General features: G+C 47.8%; 1 protein-coding gene across 2 annotated transcripts in view; it reads left to right on the top strand.

Moving 5' to 3' along the window:
- SMAD9 (SMAD family member 9) overlaps positions 1–1,127 on the top strand; it is an 83,586-nt gene extending 82,459 nt beyond the window's left edge. For both annotated transcript variants that reach the window (XM_068265030.1, XM_068265031.1), the window contains exon 7: positions 212–1,127. In XM_068265030.1, coding sequence (XP_068121131.1) covers positions 212–355 — 144 coding nt within the window. In that variant the 3' untranslated portion in view covers positions 356–1,127. The remainder of the gene's footprint in view (positions 1–211) is intronic.
- Positions 1,128–19,674: the final 18,547 nt, after the last annotated feature.

The raw sequence follows: 19,674 nt of genomic DNA, 5'->3' as shown, positions 1-19,674 counted from the left end.
TACAACTTGGCTAAATAAAACCGATTCTGATACAACTTAGTGTGGCAGGTTCTTTACCTTGCAAAAACTACAATCATTTTTAGGAAAATAAAATATTGCTTAAATTATCTAAAATATTGTTGTCTTACATGTATATATCAAAACTACGTTCAGGCTAGGGCTTTAGAAAAATTGTGCCCAGGTTTTACTGTTGTGCTATTTTGTTTTCCAGGGCTGGGGAGCCGAGTATCACCGTCAGGATGTCACTAGCACCCCCTGCTGGATTGAGATTCACCTTCATGGTCCTCTGCAATGGTTGGACAAGGTTCTGACCCAGATGGGCTCCCCCCACAACCCCATCTCCTCTGTGTCCTAATGCCAGCCTCCCCAGTGCTATTGCAGGCAGTGGCTTACAGAGTATCTTTTTTTTCCCTGAAAAAGTTATTTGTACTGTAAATACTTCTATTGTAGTTTTGTCATGTGGCTTTTCTGTGTAACAGAGAGATTTCTGTGCCGATAAATTCATGTTGTATGTTTTTGATATATTATACAAACCATATTTCTATGGAGAAAGCACTTCACAAATATTGCGTTCAGCAATTCTTTAAAAAAAAAATAGCAAATCACTTTAATTTTGAAATTATTTTCTTTCTGTGATGTAAATATAATCAGACTTGATGCACCAGAACACGGTACTCCACATAATATTTTTTTTTCTTTTTTATATATATGTATATGATTTTGTTCTTTTACTGATAACTTCACACAGACCTAGTTTGAAGAATATTTTTTTATATATGTGTATTGTATATTTAATTAGAATGGTTAAAAAAAAGTTCTAAATAAGTGTTTTTCGTGCTAAGTGTCCATTTTTGCAGCAGTTCAAATGACGTCTTAGTGAGAGGGGTACGGAGGTTGCCATCTTTACTCCCCCAGCATGGCAATCAGGAAACTGGCATCATCACAGGTAGTAAAGGTGTCAGCTCCCATTATCTCTCTCACTACAGGTAGGATTGGATTTAGATCTTTTCACTACAGGCCAACTTGCTTGTGCTGTTTCCTTTTTCCTACAGTATGTAGCCCCTTTCCATGTACAGTAGCTTCTCACTATTGCATGCAATCCAGTAGAGAAGAGGCAGCCAGCAATATATGCATATGATACAATAACTATAAATATGATGGTTGAGTCCTACCTTCAAGTAAGAAGGACTTGCTAAGAAGTGCCAAAGAACTTTATCCTAAGCACTAGACAATGCGTTTCACTGCTCGAGGCAGCTTCTTCAGCGACAGTGCGATCAGGACTAGGGTCAGGGCTCGGGTGCCTATGCAGGATTAGCCCGGCGCAGAGTAATACATATCCTGCATAGGTGCCTGAGCCCTGACTCTGGTCCTGATCGCACTGTTACTGACCTGAGGAAGCCGCCTTGAGCGGTGAAACGCGTTGTCCATTGCTAAAGTTCTTTGACGCTTCCTGGCGAATCCTCCTTACTTGAAGGTAAGACCCAACTATCATATGCATAGTTTTTGTATCAGGTGCATGTACTGTTGGGTGCCTCCTCTCTATTGGATTGCATCATTTATCCCTTTGGCAAGGACAGTACTGCCCCTCATGCCATTAAAGTGGTTGCTTCTATTCATTGTTCAATCTATTTCATATTCATTGCTACATACTACACCAGATTGGGTTCCTGTTGTCTTTGTGCTTTTTTCCTTCTCTTCAAGTACTCTCTCTATTGCATATACAGCCCTCATTCTATGTGCAGCAGCTTCTCTCTATTGCATATACAGCCCTCATTCTATGTGCAGCAGCTTCTCTCCATTACATATACAGCCCCCATTCTATGTGCAGCAGCTTCTCTCTATTGCATATACAGCCCCCATTCTATGCGCAGCAGCTTCTATCTATTGCATATACAGCCCCCATTCTATGTGCAGCAGCTTCTCTGCATTACATATACAGCCCCCATTCTATGTGCAGCAGCTTCTCTCCATTAGATATACAGCCCCCATTCTGTGAGCACCATTTCCCCTCCATTGCATGTACATCCCCTCTTTTCCACATGTTGTACCTCACATACAGTAATCCCCCCTCTATCATGTGCATCTGTCCACATGCAGCACGTTCTCCCCCATTGTCTGCTCAGCCTCCCCATGTACAGCAACTCCCCTCTCATCACATGCGCAGCACCCTTTTTAGTGTGTAGCACCCTCTCTAGTGTACAGCGTCCTCTTAGGCAACACATCTCCTCTTCCATGTGCAGCACCCTCTCCTTGGGCAACACATCTCCTCTTCCATGTGCAGCACCCTCTCCTTGGGCAACACATCTCCTCTTCCATGTGCAACCCCCACTCCTTAGGCAACACATCTCTTCCACGTGCAGCACCCTCTCCTTGGGCAACACATCTCCTCTTCCATGTGCAGCACCCTCTCCTTGGGCAACACATCTCCTCTTCCATCTGCAGCACCCTCTCCTTGGGCAACACATCTCCTCTTCCATGTGCAGCACCCTCTCCTTGGGCAACACATCTCCTCTTCCATCTGCAGCACCCTCTCCTTGGGCAACACATCTCCTCTTCCATGTGCAGCACCCTCTCCTTGGGCAATACATCTCCTCTTCCATGTGCAACACCCTCTCCTTGGGCAACACATCTCCTCTTCCATGTGCAACACCCTCTCCTTGGGCAATACATCTCCTCTTCCATGTGCAACACCCTCTCCTTGGGCAACACATCTCCTCTTCCATGTGCAAGACCCTCTCCTTGGGCAACACATCTCCTCTTCCATGTGCAGCACCCTCTCCTTGGGCAACACATCTCCTCTTCCATGTGCAGCACCCTCTCCTTGGGCAATACATCTCATCTTCCATGTGCAGCACCCTCTCCTTGGGCAACACATCTCTTCCATGTGCAGCACCCTCTCCTTGGGCAACATATCTCCTCTTCCATGTGCAGCACCCTCTCCTTGGGCAACATATCTCCTCTTCCATGTGCAGCACCCTCTCCTTGGGCAACACATCTCCTCCTCTTCCATGTGCAGCACCCTCTCCTTGGGCAACACATCTCATCTTCCATGTGCAGCACCCTCTTCTTGGGCAACACATCTCCTCTTCCATGTGCAGCACCCTCTCCTTGGGCAACACATCTCTTCCACGTGCAGCACCCTCTCCTTGGGCAACACATCTCCTCTTCCATGTGCAGCACCCTCTCCTTGGGCAATACATCTCCTCTTCCATGTGCAGCGCCCTCTCCTTGGGCAACACATCTCCTCTTCCATGTGCAGCACTCTCTCCTTGGGCCACACATCTCCTCTTCCATGTGCAGCACCCTCTCCTTGGGCAATACATCTCCTCTTCCACGTGCAGCACCCTCTCCTTGGGCAACACATCTCCTCTTCCATGTGCAGCACCCTCTCCTTGGGCAACACATCTCTTCCTCTTCCATGTGCAGCACCCTCTCCTTGGGCAACACATCTCCTCTTCCATGTGCAGCACCCTCTTCTTGGGCAACACATCTCCTCTTCCATGTGCAGCACCCTCTCCTTGGGCAACACATCTCTTCCACGTGCAACACCCTCTCCTTGGGCAACACATCTCCTCTTCCATGTGCAGCACCCTCTCCTTGGGCAACACATCTCCTCTTCCATGTGCAGCACCCTCTCCTTGGGCAACACATCTCTTCCACGTGCAGCACCCTCTCCTTGGGCAACACATCTCCTTTTCCATGTGCAGCACCCTCTCCTTGGGCAACACATCTCCTCTTCCATGTGCAACACCCTCTCCTTGGGCAACACATCTCCTCTTCCATGTGCAACACCCTCTCCTTGGGCAACACATCTCCTCTTCCATCTGCAGCACCCTCTCCTTGGGCAACACATCTCCTCTTCCATGTGCAGCACCCTCTCCTTGGGCAACATATCTCCTCTTCCATGTGCAGCACCCTCTCCTTGGGCAACACATCTCCTCCTCTTCCATGTGCAGCACCCTCTCCTTGGGCAACACATCTCCTCTTCCATGTGCAGCACTCTCTCCTTGGGCCACACATCTCCTCTTCCATGTGCAGCACCCTCTCCTTGGGCAATACATCTCCTCTTCTACGTGCAGCACCCTCTCCTTGGGCAACACATCTCCTCTTCCATGTGCAGCACCCTCTCCTTGGGCAACACATCTCCTCTTCCATGTGCAGCACCCTCTTCTTGGGCAACACATCTCCTCTTCCATGTGCAGCACCCTCTCCTTGGGCAACACATCTCCTCTTCCATCTGCAGCACCCTCTCCTTGGGCAACACATCTCCTCTTCCATGTGCAGCATCCTCTCCTTGGGCAACACATCTCCTCTTCTATGTGCAGCGCCCTCTCCTTGAGCAGCAGATCTCCTCCTCTTCCATGTGCAGCGCCCTCTCCTTGGGCAACACATCTCCTCTTCCATGTGCAGCACCCTCTCCTTGGGCAATACATCTCCTCTTCCATGTGCAGCACCCTCTCCTTGGGCCACACATCTCCTCTTCCATGTGCAGCACCCTCTCCTTGGGCAATACATCTCCTCTTCCATGTGCAGCACCCTCTCCTTGGGCCACACATCTCCTCTTCCATGTGCAGCACCCTCTCCTTGGGCAATACATCTCCTCTTCCATGTGCAGCACCCTCTCCTTGGGCAACACATCTCCTCTTCCATGTGCAGCACCCTCTTCTTGGGCAATACATCTCCTCTTCCATGTGCAGCACCCTCTCCTTGGGCAACACATCTCCTCTTCCATGTGCAGCACCCTCTTCTTGGGCAATACATCTCCTCTTCCACGTGCAGCACCCTCTCCTTGTGCAACACATCTCCTCCTCTTCCATGTGCAGCACCCTCTCCTTGGGCAATACATCTCCTCTTCCATGTGCAGCACCCTCTCCTTGGGCAACACATCTCCTCTTCCATGTGCAGCACCCTCTTCTTGGGCAATACATCTCCTCTTCCACGTGCAGCACCTTCTCCTTGGGCAACACATCTCCTCTTCCACGTGCAGCACCCTCTCCTTGGGCAATACATCTCCTCTTCTATGTGCAGCGCCCTCTCCTTGGGCAGCAGATCTCCTCTTCTATGTGCAGCGCCCTCTCCTTGGGCAATACATCTCCTCTTCCATGTGCAACACCCTCTCCTTGGGCCACACATCTCCTCTTCCATGTGCAGCACCCTCTCCTTGGGCAACACATCTCCTCTTCCATGTGCAGCACCCTCTCCTTGGGCAACACATCTCCTCTTCCATGTGCAGCACCCTCTTCTTGGGCAATACATCTCCTCTTCCATGTGCAGCACCCTCTCCTTGGGCAACACATCTCCTCTTCCATGTGCAGCACCCTCTTCTTGGGCAATACATCTCCTCTTCCACGTGCAGCACCCTCTCCTTGTGCAACACATCTCCTCCTCTTCCATGTGCAGCACCCTCTCCTTGGGCAATACATCTCCTCTTCCATGTGCAGCACCCTCTCCTTGGGCAATACATCTCCTCTTCCATGTGCAGCACCCTCTTCTTGGGCAATACATCTCCTCTTCCACGTGCAGCACCTTCTCCTTGGGCAACACATCTCCTCTTCCACGTGCAGCACCCTCTCCTTGGGCAATACATCTCCTCTTCTATGTGCAGCGCCCTCTCCTTGGGCAGCAGATCTCCTCTTCTATGTGCAGCGCCCTCTCCTTGGGCAACACATCTCCTCTTCCATGTGCAGCACCCTCTCCTTGGGCCACACATCTCCTCTTCCATTTGCAGCACCCTCTCCTTGGGCAATACATCTCCTCTTCCATTTGCAACCCCCACTCCTTGGGCAATACATCTCCTCTTCCATGTGCAGCACCCTCTCCTTGGGCAACACATCTCCTCTTCCATGTGCAACCCCCACTCCTTGGGCAATACATCTCCTCTTCCATTTGCAGCACCCTCTCCTTGGGCAACACATCTCCTCTTCCATGTGCAACCCCCACTCCTTGGGCAATATATCTCCTCTTCCACGTGCAGCACCCTCTCCTTGGGCAATACATCTCCTCTTCTATGTGCAGCGCCCTCTGCTTGGGCAGCAGATCTCCTCTTCCACGTGCAGCATCCTCTCCTTGGGCAATACATCTCCTCTTCCACGTGCAGCACCCTCTCCTTGGGCGACACATCTCCTCTTCCATGTGCAGCACCCTCTCCTTGGGCAACACATCTCCTCTTCCATGTGCAGCACCTTCTCCTTGGGCAACACATCTCCTCTTCCACGTGCAGCACCTTTTACTGGGCAACACATCTCCTCTTCCATGTGCAGCACCCTCTCCTTGGCACCACATGTCCTCTTCCATGTGCAGCGCCCTCTCCTTGGCAACACATCTCCTCTTCCATGTGCAGCACCCTCTCCTTGGGCAACACATCTCCTCTTCCATGTGCAGCACCCTCTCCTTGGGCAACACATCTCCTCTTCCATGTGCAGCACCCTCTCCTTGGGCAACATATCTCCTCTTCCATGTGCAGCACCCTTTCCTTGGGCAACATATCTCCTCTTCCATGTGCAGCACCCTCTCCTTGGGCAACACATCTCCTCCTCTTCCATGTGCAGCACCCTCTCCTTGGGCAACACATCTCCTCTTCCATGTGCAGCACCCTCTTCTTGGGCAACACATCTCCTCTTCCATGTGCAGCACCCTCTCCTTGGGCAACACATCTCTTCCACGTGCAGCACCCTCTCCTTGGGCAACACATCTCCTCTTCCATGTGCAGCACCCTCTCCTTGGGCAATACATCTCCTCTTCCATGTGCAGCGCCCTCTCCTTGGGCAACACATCTCCTCTTCCATGTGCAGCACTCTCTCCTTGGGCCACACATCTCCTCTTCCATGTGCAGCACCCTCTCCTTGGGCAATACATCTCCTCTTCCACGTGCAGCACCCTCTCCTTGGGCAACACATCTCCTCTTCCATGTGCAGCACCCTCTCCTTGGGCAACACATCTCTTCCTCTTCCATGTGCAGCACCCTCTCCTTGGGCAACACATCTCCTCTTCCATGTGCAGCACCCTCTTCTTGGGCAACACATCTCCTCTTCCATGTGCAGCACCCTCTCCTTGGGCAACACATCTCTTCCACGTGCAACACCCTCTCCTTGGGCAACACATCTCCTCTTCCATGTGCAGCACCCTCTCCTTGGGCAACACATCTCCTCTTCCATGTGCAGCACCCTCTCCTTGGGCAATACATCTCCTCTTCCACGTGCAGCACCCTCTCCTTGGGCAACACATCTCCTCTTCCATGTGCAGCACCCTCTCCTTGGGCAACACATCTCCTCTTCCATGTGCAGCACCCTCTTCTTGGGCAACACATCTCCTCTTCCATGTGCAGCACCCTCTCCTTGGGCAACACATCTCCTCTTCCATCTGCAGCACCCTCTCCTTGGGCAACACATCTCCTCTTCTATGTGCAGCGCCCTCTCCTTGGGCAGCAGATCTCCTCCTCTTCCATGTGCAGCGCCCTCTCCTTGGGCAACACATCTCCTCTTCCATGTGCAGCACCCTCTCCTTGGGCAATACATCTCCTTTTCCATGTGCAGCACCCTCTCCTTGGGCCACACATCTCCTCTTCCATGTGCAGCACCCTCTCCTTGGGCAATACATCTCCTCTTCCATGTGCAGCACCCTCTCCTTGGGCAATACATCTCCTCTTCCATGTGCAGCACCCTCTCCTTGGGCCACACATCTCCTCTTCCATGTGCAGCACCCTCTCCTTGGGCAATACATCTCCTCTTCCATGTGCAGCACCCTCTCCTTGGGCAACACATCTCCTCTTCCATGTGCAGCACCCTCTTCTTGGGCAATACATCTCCTCTTCCATGTGCAGCACCCTCTCCTTGGGCAACACATCTCCTCTTCCATGTGCAGCACCCTCTTCTTGGGCAATACATCTCCTCTTCCACGTGCAGCACCTTCTCCTTGGGCAACACATCTCCTCTTCCACGTGCAGCACCCTCTCCTTGGGCAATACATCTCCTCTTCTATGTGCAGCGCCCTCTCCTTGGGCAGCAGATCTCCTCTTCTATGTGCAGCGCCCTCTCCTTGGGCAATACATCTCCTCTTCCATGTGCAACACCCTCTCCTTGGGCCACACATCTCCTCTTACATGTGCAGCACCCTCTCCTTGGGCAATACATCTCCTCTTCCATGTGCAGCACCCTCTCCTTGGGCAATACATCTCCTCTTCCATGTGCAGCACCCTCTCTTTGGGCCACACATCTCCTCTTCCATGTGCAGCACCCTCTCCTTGGGCAATACATCTCCTCTTCCATGTGCAGCACCCTCTCCTTGGGCAACACATCTCCTCTTCCATGTGCAGCACCCTCTTCTTGGGCAATACATCTCCTCTTCCATGTGCAGCACCCTCTCCTTGGGCAACACATCTCCTCTTCCATGTGCAGCACCCTCTTCTTGGGCAATACATCTCCTCTTCCACGTGCAGCACCCTCTCCTTGTGCAACACATCTCCTCCTCTTCCATGTGCAGCACCCTCTCCTTGGGCAATACATCTCCTCTTCCATGTGCAGCACCCTCTCCTTGGGCAATACATCTCCTCTTCCATGTGCAGCACCCTCTTCTTGGGCAATACATCTCCTCTTCCACGTGCAGCACCTTCTCCTTGGGCAACACATCTCCTCTTCCACGTGCAGCACCCTCTCCTTGGGCAATACATCTCCTCTTCTATGTGCAGCGCCCTCTCCTTGGGCAGCAGATCTCCTCTTCTATGTGCAGCGCCCTCTCCTTGGGCAACACATTTCCTCTTCCATGTGCAGCACCCTCTCCTTGGGCCACACATCTCCTCTTCCATTTGCAGCACCCTCTCCTTGGGCAATACATCTCCTCTTCCATTTGCAACCCCCACTCCTTGGGCAATACATCTCCTCTTCCATGTGCAGCACCCTCTCCTTGGGCAACACATCTCCTCTTCCATGTGCAACCCCCACTCCTTGGGCAATACATCTCCTCTTCCATTTGCTGCACCCTCTCCTTGGGCAACACATCTCCTCTTCCATGTGCAACCCCCACTCCTTGGGCAATATATCTCCTCTTCCACGTGCAGCACCCTCTCCTTGGGCAATACATCTCCTCTTCTATGTGCAGCGCCCTCTACTTGGGCAGCAGATCTCCTCTTCCACGTGCAGCATCCTCTCCTTGGGCAATACATCTCCTCTTCCACGTGCAGCACCCTCTCCTTGGGCAACACATCTCCTCTTCCATGTGCAGCACCCTCTCCTTGGGCAACACATCTCCTCTTCCATGTGCAGCACCTTCTCCTTGGGCAACACATCTCCTCTTCCACGTGCAGCACCTTCTACTGGGCAACACATCTCCTCTTCCATGTGCAGCACCCTCTCCTTGGCACCACATGTCCTCTTCCATGTGCAGCGCCCTCTCCTTGGCAACACATCTCCTCTTCCACGTTCAGCACCTTCTCCTTGGGCAACACATCTCCTCTTCCACATGCAGCCTTTCTATATGTGGCATTTGCAGGAATCCAGCCCTGGCTAAACAGAACAGACAGGCAGCTACATGCAAAAATGAAATCCATGCATGACGTATAGCTGTGCTCAAAAGCCTTCCTATTACTTACTGGGTCTACCTGTAACTAGGTAGATTTGTATAGTGGAAGGGGTGGGGCCAATGTCAACTTTACAAAAAAAATGTGAATTATTTCAGCAACCAGTACTTCTGGAACCTATTAGTTTTTTTTATTTTTTACTGTGACCCTTACACTCCCCCCAATAAGCCTGACTGTGTTTCCCCTTTACTCAACTCCGTCTTCAACGTAAGGGTCATGTGGGCAGCACAGTTCATAGATCAGCCACTTCAGCTCTGCCATTCTTACTGGCAAACGCAAAATGCTAGCGCTTGGCGATAGCATTTTGCGTTGGTTATTTTTACACGACTAACACGTAAAAATCACTGTATACTTTCGCAATTTTTTGAGCGATTGCGGTTAGCGCTGTTTTAGCATTGAAAACGAGATCGCTCTAGAATTGCAGAAAAATGCTGCATGTACCACGTTTTGTGATCACCGCTAATTGTAAATTGCCGGCAATCATGGCAGGGAGATCACTGTCATATAATTAATATTGCGCTGGCACTTTAAAAAGCGCTAGTGATTGTTGGCGATTAGCGGTAATCACCCCGGTGTGATTGGGCCCTGATTGGTTATGACTTGACTGCTCACCTCCCACAACCTTCTGTTCTGAATCCCAAGAAACATCTCATTGCATCATGGCTACCACGCCTTCTGTCCCCGACGCTTGATATACTGGAGGGAGGAGCATGACTACACGGCCAAGGGAGGTGGCGAGTGGGACGAACACCATTCATGGGGGAGGTTCGAGGAGTGAAACAGCATAACATAAATATGAGTGGAAATGGCCATTACTCTCTGATTGGGTATTTTGGCACCATATGTGGCGTTTGAATAGCCATGTTGGACGCTGGTATACCTGAATGTGATTTCTGACCCATCATTCTGTCTTTGCAAGTACTGAGTTATAGGTTACTAAGTCTAAAACAGGGATGTTATACTCCAGTCCTCATGGGCCCAGGTCCTCACACACTTTTGGCACACCTCAAATTAATTGATGGGTCTGAATCCGGTAAGGTGTGGTTCATAAAGTACAACACATTTCTCAGTCCATCATAAACTCTGGCATGGATATGGCCCTCCAGGACTTGAGTTTGACACCTGTGGACTAAAACAAACAGAACACTGTTAGGGCTGGTTTACACAGGGCACTCTTGCAGCGCTTTGCTGATCACCGGCAATCAGTAAAGCGCTGCTGCTAATGTATGTCTATGGATACATTCACACTGCAGCCAATGCAATCAATCACAAACGCGCTGTATGCAGGGTCTTGGGGGGGATAATGCTGTGATTTTCGTTCTACTGAACGGTAATCACAGGATTTTGCCTGCTGAATCGCGATTGCGGGCAAGTGCCAAATGTGAACCAGCCCTTAGAAGGGGAAAACAAAACTATACTTACCCTAGAGGTGGGAACAATTCACACTTTCTTTGGAGCTACCACTCATGGAAGTTGCTTCTGGTTTTCTGTTTAAAAAAAAAATCTAGTGATACCACTGTAAGCAGCTGTAGCCTTTTGTGAGGCTATGATTTAGTGCTGTGATTTCTTGAATATCTAGGCCAAGCATGGGCAAACTCGGCCCTCCAGCTGTTACGGAAATACAAGTCCCACAATGCATTTGCCTTTGAGTCATAACTGTGGCTGTCAGACTCCTGCAATGCATTGTGGGCCTTGCAGTTCCGTAACAGCTGGAGGGCCAAGTTTGCTCATGCCTGATCTAGGCTGGATGAAATGGGCAGGAGGAAGAAATAATAGCACTGTACCGTAAATAAAATATTTCTAATTCTTGAGCGAAACAGCTAATGAGACATTGAGATATATTTAGGTAGAAGAACAACGTAATTGTATTGTGTTCACTTAGTAAAAAAAAATACCAGCTTACTGGTTCTTTTTTGGATAAAAAGTAATTTAGAAATCCTTATTCATTGTTGTATGCACTGTATCAATAAATGAATTACTGAAAAGCCTACTGCAGTTTATTTGTGTTTATCTTTTAGAATATGATTCATTGCAAATGACTAATTTGGACAACAGACGTTTGTGGTGTTGTGACACCGACCAGATTTTATATCTGAACAAAGTTACCTATTTTACAGCTGGAGCCTTAAAGCAAATCTGAAGAGAAAATAAACTTACGAGATAATGCATTGTATGTGTAGTACAGATAACAAGTAGAACATTAGTAGCAAAGAAAAATGTCTCACTTTTTTCCAGTAGAGGAAGAGTTAAAACACTTGAGTTGTTATACAGGGTGGACCATTTATATGGATACACCTTATCCATGGATACACCCCATATACCTAACCATACCATCATTTTTTTGGTTCCAACAGTCTTGGAGGGATCTATCCAATGTGGGTTAGTGTCAGACCAATAGCGGTGGTTTTGTTTGTTAACTTCACCATTTATATAAATTTCCATATTATGGTGTATCCATATAAATGGCCATATTAAAGGATACTGTGGCTGTGTTCCGTTTTCCATTTCTTTGCCTAAAAGAGTTAAATATCAGGTATGTAAGTGGCTGACTCAGTCCTGACTCAGACAGGAAATGACTACAGTGTGACCCTCACTGATAAGAAATTCCAACTATAAAAGACTTTCCTAGCAGAAAATGGATTCTGAGAGCAAGAAAGAGGTAAAAAGGGGAATTTCTTATCAGTGAGAGTCACACTGTAGTCACTTCCTGTCTGAGTCAGGACTGAGTCAGCCACTTACATACCTGATATTTAACTCTTTCAGGCAGAGAAAGAAAATAAAAAGGAACACAGCGTAGTTATTTGTGTGCTTGGCACTGTACATACACATGTCTATCTCATCATGTCACATGTCACTTTGGGTATCCTTTAAAGAGACTCTGAAGCGAGAATAAATCTTGTTTCAGAGCTTATATATAGCAGGGGCATGTTTGCCCCTGCTAAAACGCCGCTATCCCGTGCCTGAACGGGGGTCCCTTACCCCCCAAATCCCCCCGTGCAAAATCTACGACCAACTTGGTCGTAGATTTTGCTGCTGCTGGAGGCAGGGCTAACGGTTGCAGCCCTGCCTCACAGCGCGTCTATCAGCGGCGCATCGCCGCCTCTCCCCCACCCCTCTCAGTGAAGGAAGACTGAGAGGGGCGGGGGAAAGGCGTAGAAACGTGCTGACAGACGCGTGTGAGGGCAGGGCTGTGGCTATTAGCCCTGCCTCACCAGGAAGAGATCCCCAGGCACCACGGAGGGGATTTGAGAGGTAAGGGACCCCCGTTTAGCCGCGGGATAGCGGCGTTGTAGCAGGGGCACACATGCCCCTGCTGAATATAAGCACTGAAGCGAGTTTTATTCTCGCTTCAGACTCTCTTTAAGGACAACCGTAGTGAGAGGGATGTGGAGACTGCCATATTTACTTCCTTTTACGCAATACCAGTTGCCTGGCTGTCCTGCTGATCCTCTGCCTCTAATACTTTTACCCATAGCCCCTGAACAAGCATGCAGCAGGTCAGTTGTTTCTGACATTTATTATCTGATCTGACAAGATTAGCTACATGCTTGTTTCTGGTGTTATTTATAGAAAAACAGGGCTGCCGGGCATCTGGTATTGTTTAAAAGGAAATAAATAAGGCAGCCTTCATATTCCTCTCACTTCAGTTGTCCTTTAAAATACAGAGTGTGGTTTCTAAACTGCAAATATGACAGAATTATGCAAAGTTATAAATTATAAATTTATAAATAAAGCTATATAACTGAAAATAAAAATATGAAACTCTTTTCTTTGCTACTTATGTTCTATTATTCGTACTACACTTACAATTCATTATCTCACCTGTTTATTTTTCGCTTCAGTGTCACTTTAAAATGAATGATGAGTGTTGGCCTACCTCCATTGAAGTCACACCTGGCAATCACCAAGAAGGACCCATATACACTAATACTTGGCGGTTAGCTGCAAGACGGCAACCTCCATTAACCAGAATAGGACTGATCAGGCAGATGGAACATGGACTATGGGCTCTATTCATAAAAGGTTACCGCAAGTTTTCCGCTCAAAACAGCGGATTTTCCCGTCCATTTAGCAAAGTGGGCATTCATAAAAGCTGTTCCCGCATGAAAATCTACAATCCCCCACCAGAGCGAGAAATTTCCGCCTTCTCCAGTGTTTTTCTGGATTTATCTAGAAAAAAGTAACAAAATGGCCATTCATAAAGTTTAGAGGAAGCGGTATGTAGACGGGAAATACCGCTTCCTCTGATTTTGCGGATTACATACAAGTGAATGGGACAGACCTCCCAGAGAGAGCAGTGCACGGAGGGACTCTGCCGGCTGAAGTGTTTCCGCATGCCTTCCGACAGCTTACCGCCAGCTTTCAGCGGGAGATCTCCGCTCTTGCATCGCAGCTGGCAACATTTTTTTGAATGACAGCCCAGAAGTGTAAAATACCGCTGCGGTATTTTACCTCTACGAGTATTTACGCCACAAGTTTTTTATGAATAGAGCCCTATGTAACTTGCATTTTTAGCTCACTCTTCAATACCACTGATGAAGATGGAAAGGTGAAACTGGTTGAGATGTAGAGTGAGCAATCATAGGACATTATTGCTGCCTTATTTTAAATTCACTTATATGCAAAAGTATCCTGTGTGCAGAGACCCGCAATGTAAGTTGAACCCATCTGTTTTTAAGTGTGTGGAATAAAAGAGTGCAGCCATACTGGGCCCACCTATAGAGCAGCAGCCCTGACTCACCCTACTACAAAGCCATGCTGCACAATGAAGACCAAGAAAAGCCATGTGCCCTAAAAGAAGTGGTCAACTCTGCTCACTCCAAACCCAGATCCAGGGTTCCTAACAAGAGCCCAGATAAAACACACCACAGCCAAGAGCCACGAGGACTATGTAGTTCAGGGGTGCCCACACTTTTTCGGCTCACGAGCTACTTTTAAAACTGCTGCGGCCACGATTTGCGATCAATTTTGATCGATTGATCGGCCACTAATCGGCTCAGTGTATGGGACCCTTAAATCTTAGTAATGAGTAAGCTATTACAGATAGCCCTGTATGCATGTCATGGGGTAAATGGTATACAGTAGGGATGAGCAATGCTTTCATGAAAAACGAGAGCATCTTGCAGTGTGCGGGAGGTGAGAGCGAGCTCTATGAGGCGTAAAGGGACCTTGCGCTCTCCGTAAAATCTCGATTTGGACTTACCTGGGGCTTCCTCCAGCCCAACGTAGCCCGAGAGGTCCCGGCTACACGGTAGGGACGCGCACGGGCGACTTCAGGCCAAAGTCACTGAATAAAGGGGCCGTCAGCGGGACCGGGAGAGGAGCCAAGGGGACCTCGCGGGCTACGGTGGGCTGAAGGAAGCCCCAGGTAACTCCATATTGCCATTTTATGGAGGGCTCAGTATCCCTTTAACGCCACCACTTACACTTCAATGTGGTCCATGGTGTGTTCCATTGGCTTACACTTCCTCATTCAGAGCCAGAAGTTCCGGGGGCCCCAGATGTCCACCTCCTAGGTCAGCGGTGGCGAACCTATGGCAAGTATGCCAGAGGTGGCATTCCAAGCCCTCTATATGGGCACGCACACTGCTGCCCACCACTATATTGCAGAGTAGGGTTTTTCTTTTATTTAAATAATTCCACTCTTACTCCTTCCCTCCAGGAACCTTCAATCTAGGGCAGTGCAGAGGCAGGCAGGTGAAAGAGGACTAGATTTTCACCTGCGTATTTGATACCTCCCTGTTCCCTCCCGGCAATTACTTTATAGATCCGGCCGGGAACAACTAAGGCCCAGTGCACACCAAAAACCACTAGCAGATCTGCAAAACGCTAGAGGTTTATGAAGCAGATCTCAGAGCGATTCTAGGCATGTTTAGAGAGGTTTTCTAACCATGCCTAGCGTTTTTTGGAGCGTTTTTGTGTAGCAGATTACAAATATTGTTACAGTAAAGCGGTTACTGAACAGCTACTGTAACAAAAACGCCTGGTAAACCGCTCTGATCTAGAATTTTTCAGAGCGGTTTTCCACTTTCCTATACTTTAACATTGAGGCAGAAACGCCTCAGAAATCTAAAAAAATGCTGCAGCCCCCGAGTTTGCATTTGTGGAAAAAACGCCTCTCTGGTGTGCACCATCCCATTCACTTTCATTAGCCAAGCGGTTTTCCCCCTGCAAGCGGTTTAAAAAACGCTCCAGAACCGCTCTGGTGTGCACCGGCCTTAAAAGTGCTGTATATCAAGGAGTGGCACCTCCTGCTGAGGAGATACCGTAAGTAGCTTTTGAAAGGCGTAGTATTGTTTATAAAGATTGCACTATTGCTTTCGAGAATGTAGTTTGTGTAGTTAATTTAATAATAGCTGAACTGGTTAAATGGGTAGTTGTATAAAACTTGTGCAGCTAGACAAAACAAACCTTAAAAAGGACCATGGCTTAAAGGGAAGGTTCAGGGAGGGTGGGTAAAAAATAAAAATCAAATTCCACTTACCTGGGGCTTCCTCCAGCCCGTGGCAGGCAGGAGGTGCCCTCGCCGCCGCTCCGCAGGCTCCCGGTGGTCTCCGGTGGCGCGCCCGACCTGGCCAGGCCGGCTGCCAGGTCGGGCTCTTCTGCGCTCCAAGGCCCAGAACTTCTGCGTCCCACGCCGGCGCTCTGACGTCATCGGACGTCCTCCGTGCTCTACTGCGCATGCGCAGTAGTTCTGCGCATGCGCAGTAGAGCCCGGAGGACGTCCGATGACGTCAGAGCGCCGGCGTGGGACGCAGAAGTTCCGAGCCTTGGAGCGCAGAAGAGCCCGACCTGGCAGCCGGCCTGGCCAGGTCGGGTGCGCCACCGGGAGCCTGCGGAGCGGCGGCGAGGGCACCTCCTGCCTGCCACGGGCTGGAGGAAGCCCCAGGTAAGTGGAATTTTATTTTTATTTTTCCTCCACCCTCCCTGAACCTTTCCTTTAACTGCATTGCATTATTCATAAATCTTTCTCCCAATTGCCCCTTGCCATTTGAAATTGTTGTGGCATGTGAACGGTCATGTGACATGTTGGATTAAACATGCTTATATATCTAATAAGATATATCTAATAAGAACTTACCTGCATTTTCTTTGTATTCTTTTTTTGATTGCAAGGGTTAACAAAATATGTAGATGAGGCTATCGAATTGCAGTCAAATGCAGCTACGGTTCTCCTGAAAAGTAAATAGAACCCAGACACTTGCTTGAGGCTGAGCACTTACTCCTAAGAACAGAATAGTGATCATAAGCTCAAAAATAAGTTATTTCTGTTGGGAGCTGAATGAACCAGATTTTTTTGTGACAATGACATGATTGTTGTATACACTTTACAATTAAAATGTAACTCCTGAAAGTGAACCTGAGGTGAAAATAAACTGATGAGATAATTATATTTATATTCCTACTCCTAAAAATGACTTTTTTTAAAGTATCCCAGGGTTTTCTTTTATATTAAATAATTTACAAAGCAGGTTGAATGTTTTACTGTCTCTAATCAGTGGCAGACTTTAGAAAAAGGTCAATAGTTCATGTATTTTATCTCTCCCTGCCCTTAGAAGTTGTATTTTGCCAGGAAAACTTTTATGGCTGTAATTTGCTTATCAGTGATGTTTACTATATTCCTGATAAGGTACTGACAAGACAGAAGCTGTCACTTCAATGCTAAGAAATTAACTCTTTCAGGCAGCAAAATACAAAAAGTAAAACAGCCTAGTTATTAATGTTTTGCATTGTACATACACGTTTATCTCATCATGTCACATGTCGCCTCTGGTACATTTCAAAGTGTGATTATACTTTCAAAACTAACATTTCAGTAACATAAGAGAAGAATTGAAAGGGTTCCCAAGCCATTCCTCTGTCTAAAAACATTTCTTTTTTACATGCAGGGAAGGGTTGGGAATAGTTTCAAATGTTCTTTTATATAAGTAAAAGTAGTTACTGAAATTTCAAGTTTTGGGTGTATAATTCCACTCTAAATTGTAACAAAGACTATGAGACTCTAAGAAAGTTCTATTTATCATTACCACTATACGTAAAGTGAATTCTCGTAAAGTTTCTTTTCAGTTCCAATTTACCTTAAAACGGATCCGAGATGAAAAACTAACTATAACAAGTAACTTGTCTATATATCTTATCTAAAGTTTAGATAGTTTACACAGCATACCTAGCTGCAAACAAATGCAACATTTTATGATTATTTATTCCTGTGATACAATGAGGGCAGCCATGTTCTGTTTGTCACAGGCTAAGGGCTGGAGATGCTATCAACTTGCCTGTGTGTAAATTCAGTCCCCTCTCCTCCTGTAAAATCTCTGGCTAGGAACCTCCTCCTCCTACCCAGACTGAGCTCCCATAAGCCCTTGCTACAGTGCCAAGGCACTGTGAAAAGCTGTGGGCGAGGCTTGTTTAGTTTATACGTTAATAAAGAATTAGAGTATTAAAACAAAACAAGTATTTGGCTTGAGGAATAGCCTATAAACGATATGAAAGGAACGCAATTATGCAATGAGTAAAAAAGTTTATCTTGTATCCACTTTAAAAGCAGAATCCCAACCTATTATGGTTCACAGTATGATGTGTGAGATGACATAGGCAGCACTCCTTTAGGGGTAAAGATAAACAGATAAAAGCAATTAAGAGACATGGGTCTTAGAAAAGGTGTCATAAATTAATGGATGTATGGCAATTTATTTCAATATACAAAACTTATAAAATGTACAAAACACATAAAAAATTTACAATTATCAGAAAATGTCAAAACAATGTCAGTGATCGCTCCTAACATTGTTATTTGGCTCCAAGTGATTTGCAGTAAAAATAAAATAAAATTCTTAGTGCATATACCAGGCCCGGATTTACCTTACAGGAGCCTATAGGCACAGATGTCCTGGCACCTTAGATTTCACCCTCCATGAAGCTACAAACCCCTGCCGAACTGCATTACAAGTGTGCTGGCTGTCCCAGCTGTCACTTCTCCCTTACTACCTTGTCCATCATAAGTAGCTAGAGGTGCCCCCAAGTATTAGGCAACTAGAAGAACCTCAGTATTATGTAGTTAGAGGTGCTTCTGACTGAAGGGAGATCTAGTCAGTGGAATGCTGAGAGCAAGGTGAGTAACCTCTCATTTAAACTCTCATCTGGACTTTGCGTAGGGAAGGAGGGAGGGAGACACTAGGAGTGGAGAGCAAGCCGCCTTTCCATCATCAGACGCCTCTAGGCACGTGCCTACAGTGCCTTATGGTAAATCCGGCCCTGGCATATACAGAACACTGCAGAGTAACTCACAACACTAAAGACACTGCAACAGTTACCCTATACAACACAACACACAGCTAACAAGATGCTAACATGTTAAATATAAGAAATAGCACAGAGACAATAATACGGTGAAGGTTTCTGTACAGCCCATTACTGTAAGCACTGACGTATTTTCTTTATAAAATGACAGTTAAAAGAAAAAGGGGTTGATTCACTATAACAAATAGCATGCCTTATCAGAGTTGACACACCTTATTAGAGTTAACACGCCTTATCAGAGAAGCATAGTGAGCACTACAAACTTATGCCTGCTAACTGGTAATGACAAACTAATTGGCAATGACAAGAGCTCCACTCATCCTGCCCTGAGCCCTGCGGGTCCAATCACTTTAACCTCCCTGGCAGTAAGCCCGGGCTGAGCTCGGGGTAAGCCGCCATGGAGGATTTCTCAAGCCCTGGGGGGCCGATTTGCATAATTTTTTTTGTTACACGCAGCTAGCACTTTGCTAGGTACGTGTACATACCTATCGCCGCCGCTCCGCGCCGATTCGCCGCTACCAGCCACCCCCCCTCCCCCTATCAGCGCCAGGCAGCGCTAAGAGGTGGATCGGGACTCTCCCGTGCGCCATGACGTGGATGGCGTCGATGAAGTCATCCCGTTCGTCGCCATGGAGACGGGGGAAGCCAAACAAGAAAACCCGTTCTGAACAGGATTTACTGTTTGCTCTGATCGCCGGAGGCGATCGGAATGGGAGGGGGGATGCCACTGCACAGCGGCTATCATGTAGCTAGCGCTAGGCTAGCTACATGATTTTAAAAAAAAAGATTTAAAGTGCTGCGCT

Source organism: Hyperolius riggenbachi, chromosome 2, assembly GCF_040937935.1.
Source record: "Hyperolius riggenbachi isolate aHypRig1 chromosome 2, aHypRig1.pri, whole genome shotgun sequence".
In the NCBI taxonomy this organism is placed as follows: Eukaryota; Metazoa; Chordata; class Amphibia; order Anura; family Hyperoliidae; genus Hyperolius; species Hyperolius riggenbachi.
Note: the sequence above shows the minus strand (reverse complement) of the source record. Positions and strands in the feature narration are given on the sequence as shown.